Raw genomic sequence first — 11097 nt, 5'->3', positions numbered from 1 at the left:
CTTCCTAATGATCTGAGAGCTCATTGATAATCTACAAAGTCTTCCAACAACTTCACGATGATCTGATAGATTAGTAAGACCTTATCCAGCTGCTTGGATTATCTTATACCATATCTAGACTTCGACGTCTTTGGTGCATCTCTGACCTTTTCTCTTCTTCAAAACGAAGGTCGCGTCGTGCCATTGTATTGAGGCAGATAATCAGAATTTCCTCAAATTATTCATTTAAAGGGAAAACATTAGTGCTTAGACATGGGAACATCATCTTAAGTTGTTTTCTGAATTCCTCATTTTTTCCCAAAGGACCCGACGGAGGAGCACTTCCAGTCCCATGCCCAGACGCGCATGCGCGTTGTGACGGACCGCAGCCCTGCCGGGAAGTTCCTGATCCAGCGCGCCGAGTCACGTGATCAGCACGTGTTCGTGCCGTACTCCCAGCAGGGAGGCGAGGTCATCACCTTCGCCAAGTAAGACATCTACTCTCCAAGCAGAGGTTGAGTCGCGTAGACATAGTAGTAGTCGGAAACATTACAACGGCGCTCGTCTTACCTCTGCCTCAAATCGGAACGGCACAAGCCTTTTAATCTAATCACATTCAGGGCTTTTTGTAACTAGGTGCTAAGTTTTCGACAGGAGTTAGACGTTTCTGCCCGCGCGCCGGGGGACGGAGTACTAACATGATTTTGAAAGGATATCCCCGCCCCTATGCGTGTTGAGGCAGAGGTAAGAGGAGCGCTGGTGTAATTTTTCCGACTACTACTATATCTACACGACTCAACCTCTGTTTGGAGAGTAGGACATCGCTCTTTTTTGCTACGTAACCTTAGTGACAGGAATTATGGGTAATATGTCAGAGGTGAAGACCCATCAAAGGTAAACAGTCTCGTCTCAACGGACATAATTGTTAAGAATTAACGGGATATATCATGTAGATATTCCTTGAAAGTGAAAGATATTTGGAATCAAAGGCATTTGTGCGAACTTCCTACCATTCGAACTTCCTTCCATACTATAGGTTATTGGCTTCTCCAAACTTGAGATAGGCGCAATTTTCAAAGAGCCCTGTATCACCCTGTATCGACCTGTACCCATATATAATGAATGAAGACCTTTATTGTACAGTTTTGCCCAACCGAGCTAAGTACAGGTCACAACAAGTCAAGATATATACATATAAAAGTATCACAAATCTAGTCTAACACAAAAGTTCGGCTTCTTCTCGCTTCTTGGTAATGGTGAAAATGTAGGACTGTATGGGTTTCGCTATATAAGCACGTCTTAGCTGACGGGAGTCTGCACCTCGAAGATACCACTTATACACAACACTACAATACTCATTTATGAATACATTCCCCTTTTTATTACAACAAAAGGATATACAGTAGTACTAAAGCTGACTGGCTTATATCAACGACACCACTAGACAAAACATGAGACAGATAACAGAAAACATGTAATAGGGAACGTCTTATGTACAGGGACATATGTGTTGGACATTTGAATTAAAAAACAGCTGACATTGATCATGATGGTGAAAATAGTGATAAAAGATACCTGCAATATAAACCAATTGTGAAAACGTTAGGTTTCATGTAGGTATGATTTTACGTCTCTGAACTGATGTTTCCACAGGCAGATCCTGGAGCTGGTCGAGGCCAAGACGACGATTTCCGGGCCGAAGATTCCCGAGCCGAGCCAGGCCGAGAACAAGGGCGACCTGATCTTCGTCTTCGAGCCGAGGCGTCCTGAGGGGGGCAGCAGCGCGGAGAGCAGGGAGGAGAGCAGGGAGACAGAGGAGAAGGTGAGGATGTTTCTCATGATCATCGTAGCGGGCTACTTGCCCGGACCAGGTCCACTCTCTCCTTCCAAACGTCTCTGTCCCCCATAGCGTTCTGTAGGTCCTCGACCCACAACCCCACATCACGAGCAAGCTGGTCTATGTATGTCAGTCGAGGTCGTCCTGCATGTGCATACCCGTGTGTTGGCTTCCACAGTATGAGTTCACTAGCGAGCCCTGCTTTGTCCCTAAAACAATGACCGGCATATCCGGTCCTACGCTCCCTGATGATGGTTGATATGGCGGGAATATTGCCATACAACTGTTCTTTGGTAGGATGCTGTTTCCATGACTTATTAAGCACGGCCCTCAGCATACGTGTGTAAGTACCATCAAGCTTGCTTTCTAGCTTCCTAGTTAATGTCCAAGCTGGTGAGCCAGGGATGTTTCTAAGAATGTTCTCAATCTTCAGTTGTTCTATATGCGTTATCACTAATGACCTTGTACAATTGTACGAGCCAGACCAATCAGGCTGGGAAGGGAAAAGGCAAACAAGTCACTTCGAATTTCGGTAACTCACCTCACCAGTAACTATTCAGTGAAAAAGATACTAGTAGTTACTTTTTCCTCGTCAATTTCTTCTATGTCATCGTTTAGTAATTTCTTCAATACATTTGATAGCCAACTTTCAATGTATTTTTCATTGTTATCAAAATACAAATAATATGCAAAAGAGAACATGTTAAAAACACATTTGTGTATCTATGGAAGCTTGTATGTAAACAAGCTGTTTGTAAAGCTCTGAAGAGTGTAACACGTACATTTTGTAGGGCTGATGAATCTCAACATAAGAAGTAACTTGAAACTTCCTCTGTGTTGGTAGAAGTAATTATTGAACTAGCTTCATTGTAATATCCAACACAAAAATTGGAATTAGCCAAATTTTTTACTAAACAACACAAGTCTTTGTCAAGGAATGAACAATTCACTGCTGTCGTGACGTCACGTTATGCAGATAGAACGCGTGACTCAGTAAGCAGTGTATCATAGGTTGCAGGAAGTCTATGGCGCCAGACGTTTTCGCAAGAGAGATCAAAGAAGCCATGTATGTTGGATATTACAGTTAAACTAGTCCAATGATAAGAATTAAATCTCCTTTTGTCTACAGGTTAAGGAGCTGTGTGAGGGCATCGCCCGCGGCCTGAGAGAGGCCATCACAGAGGAGACGCCCAAGAAGTTCCTCCAGCTGGTCAAGGCGCTGCGGAAGATGTCTAAGGCTCAGCTCAAGCAGTTCTGCATAGAGAAGATCCCCAAGATCAAGCAGGTAAGATGTTTCACACATGAACTGATGATAAGACATAAAACGCGCTTAGCACTGTCGCAACAGTAAAGTTAGATGCGTTGAACTAGTCGGAAAAGCCTGTCAAAAAGATCTACTGTTTGTTTGCAGTTAAGTGATTCACTTTGGGAGTATTTTTTCAGCCATACAATTTTTTTTGAAGCCGAAACGCAGGCAATAAATGACGTGTGGATTATTTAAAGACAAAATATTTCAAAGCAATTTCAACCGTCTCTACTACTTTACCTTATGCGAAGGCCGCTTCCAGGCGTTTCGAGTAACATCCATAACTTTTCTTCAGAGTCACTTAAAGACAGAGACGCGTTCTACAGGTTATGGGTCTAATTTAAAACGTCTGGAAATGGTCTCCGTCCCTGGCTAAACGTCTTGTTTCCAGGGTAGATCAGAGATTGTCTGTTTGATGTACAAGTAATTTTGGGTTATTTTTTTTTTGTCTTCATCAGTCTTCCCGGGAGACCAGCCAGGAGAAGGAGGAGGCCGAGGCCCGCAAACTGATCATCGACGCCGTGTCCATGGTGGGCACGGAGGAGGCTCTCAAGGCGGTTGGGGAGTTGCTGCAGGAGGAGAAGATAGCGGCGGGAGATGCACAGTCGCTGATAGGCGGCCTCTCCGTGTCCATAGCCACATGCACACCCTCTGCCACTAACATCATGCTGGTAAGTACACTATCACGTTCTTTTGTCTGTGTCATTCTATCAACCTCATTGACATACCCAGGCCTTGGCCCGAGACGTACACAACACAACCAAAAGCAGCACCCACAATGGAAGCGAGTCTTCTTTCCCGTAGGTAATAAATTAGATAGTAAGTAATCATTATTTACATTTGTTATTTCTTCTTTGTCATTGGGTAGGCCGACTACCCAATTCTCAGTCTCTTCGCAGCCAGGGGCTGAATTGTGAGCTTACAATAGGCGGGGCTAAATCGCAAGGGTCTGGAGCGGGCTGCCATTCGGTACTAACTACTGTGACCTCAATACGACAGTAATTGCCCAATGTGTGGCCAAAGGACTCAAGGTTTTGAACCACTCACATCCGGAAGGATCCTTATTCTTTTCTATAAGCGCGGTCTTTAACATGCTCGAGATGTGGCTCTGCTCAAACACACGTTTCTCTTGTATCTGCAGGAAATCGCTAAGTCTAAGCAGGCGCAGCAGGACAAGAACCTCCGCAAGGTGGCGTGGCTAGCGTTCGGCACCATGGTGCACAAACTGACCCAGACCCACCCCCAGCAGTCACCCGAGATCGTCCAGCTCAAGAAGGAGTACGCTAACGTGAGTCACTGCACTCTCTGGAGTCATTGTAGTATCCTTCTGAATCATGTGTTGAGATGTTTTCCCCGACGTCGTCTACTCTCCATCTACAAAAGCCTCTCTTCCTTTTATGATGTTCTGCAACCCTATACCATAGGCAAGTTGCTTCTTATAAGATGACCATACTTGGCCTCCTTCAGTCACTATTGACCATGGTAAAGTCCTAGTTTACATCTTTTAGCCGACTCAAGTCTCTTGCAGATTTTTCTCAGCAGCCCCTCCGTTTCATTAAAATGTCTTATATAAGCAGGGACAGCACCTCAAGATTACATTTAGACACGCAATCAAGAGATAAATCCTAACAAATGTACTTCTTTAGGAACGTCGGTGTTAATATGTAGACTGAAGCCATGCTGACATCTTTGCAAATCTGTCAAATAAATCAACCATCTTTTCTTCGACAGCAACTCCTTCAAGGCGTGCAGCAGGACAAGACACCAGAGGAGCAGATGATGTGCATCAAGGCCATCGGCAACGCCGGTCTGGAAGACTCCGTCGACCGTCTTGTGCAGATCATAAACTCCAAGACGACCCCCACCGAGATCAGGCTGCAGGCTATCTACGCTCTGCGCAGGATCGCCAAGAAGCTGCCTCACAAGGTGTTTGTTTGTTTGTTTATTTGTTTGTTTGTTTGTTAGAACCATTATTTATTCATGAGAAGCCAGCAGGTCGCTTTTAATTGAGATCATGAGGGAGGTAAGGGTCAGACAAAATATAACAGAAATACCGATTACGTTGGGTCTTGATAAATCTATCTATCGGTCGGCCGCGAGGCGGGCGACTGCAAGTCTCCACTGTTTCTTGTCGGCAGCCAGGGTTTTGATCTGCCCCGGTGTAAGTAGGCCGCTTTCGTCCCCCAGCAGCTGCTGTATGTACTGCAGGTAGGACATGGGTTGGCGACCTCGCCTGCGTTTGCCATGTGATGGTAAGTACAGCGAATAGAGACAGGCGGGCTCGTCCTCAGGCATTCGCAGTACGTGACCCAGGCAGTCCAACTGTCTTGACCTTACATGTTCAATCAAGGGTTTTGTGTTGGTCAGTTTGTAGATTACAGAATTAGGCACCCGGTCAAGCCTCTTGATGTTTAACATGACACGGTAACAAGATGTTGCAAACGAGTTAATTCTGCACTCCATCACTAAATCTATCAACATATATCACTACACATACATAGTACAAGACATAGTAGGGCGAAAAGTTCAGCGTCCATACTCCGTGTCCGTTCGTTCGTCTGCGGAGCCCTAAGTGTTCTTTGTTACAAGGCTGTCATAGGAAATGTGAAATACACAAGTGTCTAGAAGTATAACTTTGAGCACCCCTCCCTGTCACCAAAAGCTGTGCAGGGACAAAGCTATAACATAAGGTGTACAGTCTCGGAAAACTTTAAGTGTTCTTTGTTACGAGGTTATCATAGGAAATGTGAATTAGAAAAGTTTCTAGAAGTATGACTTTGGGTTGTCAGAATGCCAGACTGTTTCCAGGGCCTATACAGCCCAACCCCTTGGCTCTAGGGCCAACATTCCCCCAAGGGCATTCTACAGCAGGCCCCCTGAGTAAGATAATGGTAAAGACGATAGGCACCATTGAGCCGGGGTCTGGCATCCAGGCTAGACTTTGCGCCAGTCTCCTTATAACCAAAAGCACGGAAGAGACAAAGATTCACAAGAGTCCAGTGAACGGAAAGGGAGGTTATCAAAACATGGCAATATGGCTCATAGACAAAAAGAGTGCGTTATTTCCCGTTTTTACACGCAATAGTTTCATGAAATGATGAACCGTTTTTCCTTCCAGACCCGCAACATCCTGTTCCCAGTGTTTAAGAACCCAGAGAACCCCGTGGAGGAGCGCGCCGCCGCCTTCGTGGTCATGATGGACTCAGAACCGCAAACTTCCTTCCTCGAGCTGCTCGCCCAGTCCACACAGAGGGAGACATCCAACCAGGTTAGTTCGTTTGTTTGTTTATTTGTTTGTTTGCTAAAACTTTGAGCCGAAGCCGTCCTACTTCGAGCTGCTCGCCCAGTCCACCCAGAGGGAGACCTCCAGCCAGGTTCGTTTGTTCGTTTGCTTGTTTATTTGTTTGTTTGTTAAAACTTTGAGCCGAAGATGCCCTACTTCGAGCTGCTCGCCCAGTCCACCCAGAGGGAGACCTCCAACCAGGTTTTTTTGTTTGTTTGTTTGTTTGTTTGTTTGGTCAGACTTTGAGACACATCCCTTTTACCCAGAGCTGCTCGCCCAGATCACCCAGAGGGAAACCTCCAACCAGGTTCGTTTGTTTGTTTGTTTTGCATGTCAATTCACAGCTAGGATATAAAAACTCTCTCAAACAAGATCTCTCCAGTGTCACTGATGAAAGACATTGGATGGTGCCTGAAACGTCTGACCGTTTCCAAAATCATATCCAGTCGCTTGAGTAACTGCTTTTTGGCGCAGCTTATAGACCTGGGTGTCTAACCATCATCGACGTATGAGTGGCAGACTAGTTAATGCTAGCTTACCTTTATCCACAGGGTAACCTATATTCGTTGTGTTTACCAGCATGGTATCCAGGGATATCAACTGGAAGGACAGTGGTTTCAAGTTGTAATATGTTCAAAACATTGTAGTTCGAAAGTACCGTCCGTCTACTTCATATCCCAGAATACCCATTTCTGAAAGCAACGGATATAGGGCACCCCACGGATAAAGGTGAACTAGCATTTACTGAAAACACTTTCCCCTCCAGGTTGGCAGGTTCGTGTACACAACGCTGAAGAGCTGCGCCGCGAGCAGGCTGACACGTGACCAGAGGATGCGCAGGACCTGTGAGAAGGCGCTCAGGCTCTGCAGACCCTTCAACCTCGGCATGCAGTACTCCGAGACATCGGAGTGGCAGGCCATGAGCGGTCAGTTCATTTCCTTCATCGCCCACTCTCTCATTCACTCACTAAGTTGCCCACCCACTCACTCACTCAATCACTCACCCACACACTCACCCACACACTCACTCACTCACCCACTCACTCACTCACTCACTCACTCATTCACTCATTCAGTTGCTCACTCATTCACTCAGTTGCTACCTTATTCACTCATGTGTTATTGACATCATTAACAAATTAGTCCTCTTAGTTACCCACTCATTTACTCGACCACTAACACACAAACTCATTCATGGTAGGCCGTGAATAGATAAAGATCTACGTACGTCTTATCATTTATATATTCATTAACTGGTCAATAATCTTTCTATATTAATCCATCCATCCATCCATCCATCTATCCATTCATCCATCCATCCATCCATCCATCCATCCATCCATCCATCCATCCATCCATCCATCCATCCATCCATCCATCCATCCATCCATCCGTTCACTCATTTACTCACTCATTAACTCAAACAAGCACTCACTCGCTCACTCATGGCAGACCGTGGATAGATAAATAATCTCCGTCTTCATCTTTATATTCATGAATTGGTCATTAATCTTTCTATCTTCATCCATCCATTCCCTCATTCACTCTTGCCCTCCTGCAGAAGAGATGAGGGTGGGAGCGTCCGTTAAGATCCAGACCATCGCCGACAAGAGATCCGTCCTGCCCCGCGCCGCCACGGCCAAGATGAACGTCCAGGCTCTGGGGCTCAGCATCAACTTCCTGGAGGCTGGGGTGTGTTTGTTTATTTGTTTGTTTGTTTGTAACCACTACAATGATTTTGTAAAGCAAGTGCAAGATGCGTACGACCGGACTGTAAATTTTCTCTTCTTTTTTTTATTCAAACATGTGAACAATAACACAACATGACAATGAGGTGGAGCACTCAAGTACAAGATTTATTTTGACGCTACCCCTAACATAAAAAACATACATTTTTACAAAGAGAAATCAAGTGCAAATGAAAAGCAAAGGAAAATCATGTCAGACAGAAGATAATACATTGTACATAGTATAACAAGAAAAGATAAACACAAGTCCAGTTTCCCACCCAATGATGAAATAATTGGACACATTACAAAAAATGCCAGGACTGTAAGGTTTGAACCATTCACATTGGGAAGGAGCCCTACCTTTTTCGATAAGTGGGGTGGGTTGTTTGATATGCTCGAGGTGTGACTCTCCTAAAACACGGGATGTCCAGCTTGACGCTAACCGAAGCTTACAGACCAATCGGTACGGATTTCCATTTGAATGTAAGGATATAGACGAAGGTGGAAAACTTATGTTGATGCCATTGCTGCCCCTACGGCTGGTGAGGCTATGGGACCGGTGAGGTGAGGTGAGGAAATAGAGGAAAAGTGCCTTTTTCAAAGAGCACAAACATTCGGACCTAGCCTGCTACGAATTTGAACCCATAACTTTTAGATCACAAGTTTTTAGAAAATGACCCTAAAACTTTAGATTACAAGTTTTTAGAAAATTACTACAAGACAACGTTGCCACTTTCAAGTTCAAGCTTCAGGCTTGTAGACCAATCGGTGCTGATCCCCAGTTGAATGAGGTAAAGGGATAGAGGAAAAGTGGCTTTTCAAAGGGTAAGAAATTCTGCTAGAGATTTGAACCCAGAACCTTTAGATTCTGTTTTGAAGAAAAAAAAATGACCAAGATTACCTTGCAACTTTTCAGGTGCGCGCCTCCGGCCTTCAGACCATGGTGGACTCCCTCTACCGACAGTACGCGGATAACAAGTCCTTCATGTACCACCTGAAGAAGAAGAGTCAGGAGACCAGCCGGGAGTACCGCGACTCCGCCAGCACAGAGAGGCAGAGGACACTTAGGAACATAGAAGCGGAGAAGATACAGAGCAAGGTAAGTTCTGGGTCACATTTCCAAGCCGGGGCCCGGCCGGGATGTTTTCAGAAACGAAAAATCAAATTGTATACCTAGAAAAAGACGCAAATTATGCCCTTGGATCTGATTTTGACATTTTGTGTATTTTTATGTCTTTTACATAATTTTCTCCGGTCCCGATAGCTGCCCGGCCGGGCCCCTTTTTTTAGATGTGACCTAAGCCTAAGGCCTGTTTCCAAACCGGGGCGTTTTCAAATGATAAACTAAATAAAAATATCATAAACGTTGAATATGTATTACTTTTCAATTATTTAATCATTCATTCTATTTACAATAGACCTTATATGTAACAAGCTCCTAAACGTTTGGGATCGCATTAAAAAAATCTCAGCCTATCACTGTATATACATGTAAATAACTTGCGCCTGTGATCTGTAAGCAGTGACACATATTATGATATTACTGCAGTAAAATGTGAACCAGTCAGAACTGCCCCGAGGAAGGTGGCAGCTGGTCACCGAAACGTCGATGGAATAAATCAAAGCTGTGGCTGTGTAAAAAGAGTCTCTTTATTCAATTAAAAGTAGTGTATATAGTTTCCACCCCAATAGAATTAATAGAAGAAGTTTATTTGAAAGTTCGTGCCCGATGGCTAATTTCAAGTTCATGGTATAAACATAGTAGATATACAAGTGACAATGGACAGTTATGAACCATATTCTACTGTAAAACAGGGGTGGGCTTTTTCAAAACGGGGGGGGTTGGACTTTTTTTTGGGAGAAAGGGGGGGAGAAAAACCCCCCCCCTTGGAAAACTTGGGGGGTTTGGGGTTTCCAAGAGATTTTAAAGGGGCTTTTTTTTTTTCTCCAAAGGGGGGAAATTTGGAAAAATTTTTTGGGGTTTCTTAAAAAAGGGGGACCCTTTGGGTTCGGTAAAACGTAAAAAATTTTTTCCTTCAAAATGGATTCCCCTTTTCGGGGGGGATTTTTTTCCCCCCCCCCCCCCCCCCCCCCGTCTCCAGCTGAACATCAAGACCAGGGCTCCTGAGGACCCGAAGGGCCAGATCTACCTGAAGGTCGGCGGCAACGAGCTCTACTACCACCAGTTCCGCAGCGCCCTGCTGGAGAAGTTTGTCCGCGAGGACAGCCTCTCCATCGGCGACATCGAGAAGCAGCTGCAGGAAGGTGGGTAAACCTTTGTGGGACCGCGTGGCACGATCGGGAGCGCGTTGGTCTCAGGCCCGAGAGGTCCCGGGTTCAAATCCGCTTGCCGTGTCACCGATCTTGTGCCCTTGGGAAAGGCACTTTACACGACTTTCCTCACCTAACTCAGGTGTAAACGAGTACATAGCTGCGGCTAGTGGCAGTGACAGGCCTTTGTTGTGGTGACAGGCCATAGGGGCATGTTCGGGCATGACGCACCCGCCATGACACACGAGTCAGGGGTAGGAGGAACCCCTTGCATCCTTGGTCGGAAGTCCTCCTAGGAGATGGAAACTCCGAATAACAAAGCCAATGGTATGGTGGCTTTGAAAAGGCGTCTTTGACACCTGTTTCGCCATACCCTCCATATGTATATGGAGAATCTCAATAAAAAAAAAAAAAAAAAAAAAACCTAAAGCTAAGGGTCGGGTCACACATGCGAATATATTCAAATCCGTTTGAGGTGCGGATGAAGCTCTTAGTCTCTACCAGGCTCCACAGGTCGCGGGAAAAGTAGTACAAATTGGACAAACATAGATACATAACATGCCAGATGAGTTAGCTGACCGAGAAATATTGTTAGCGACCCAGCTAACTCGTCTGACATGTTACCTGTTTGTCCAATTTCTATTATTTTTTTACAACGGCCTGTGGAGCCTGGTGGAGGCAAATAATCTCA

The 11097-nt window shown here is 45.1% G+C and overlaps 1 protein-coding gene across 1 annotated transcript in view; it reads left to right on the top strand.

Annotated features, from left to right (window-relative positions):
* LOC118431651 (vitellogenin-6-like) overlaps nucleotides 1-11097 on the top strand; it is a 46597-nt gene that overhangs the window by 6810 nt on the left and 28690 nt on the right. The window contains exons 8-18 of the mRNA XM_035842893.1: nucleotides 304-467; nucleotides 1633-1801; nucleotides 2946-3101; nucleotides 3581-3793; nucleotides 4264-4410; nucleotides 4854-5048; nucleotides 6241-6390; nucleotides 7172-7331; nucleotides 7967-8097; nucleotides 9052-9234; nucleotides 10238-10400. Of these exons, the coding sequence (XP_035698786.1) occupies nucleotides 304-467; nucleotides 1633-1801; nucleotides 2946-3101; nucleotides 3581-3793; nucleotides 4264-4410; nucleotides 4854-5048; nucleotides 6241-6390; nucleotides 7172-7331; nucleotides 7967-8097; nucleotides 9052-9234; nucleotides 10238-10400 (1831 nt within the window). The remainder of the gene's footprint in view (nucleotides 1-303; nucleotides 468-1632; nucleotides 1802-2945; nucleotides 3102-3580; nucleotides 3794-4263; nucleotides 4411-4853; nucleotides 5049-6240; nucleotides 6391-7171; nucleotides 7332-7966; nucleotides 8098-9051; nucleotides 9235-10237; nucleotides 10401-11097) is intronic.

The sequence above is a fragment of the Branchiostoma floridae genome, chromosome 15, assembly GCF_000003815.2.
Source record: "Branchiostoma floridae strain S238N-H82 chromosome 15, Bfl_VNyyK, whole genome shotgun sequence".
In the NCBI taxonomy this organism is placed as follows: Eukaryota; Metazoa; Chordata; class Leptocardii; order Amphioxiformes; family Branchiostomatidae; genus Branchiostoma; species Branchiostoma floridae.
This window is presented reverse-complemented; position numbering and strand designations above follow the sequence as displayed.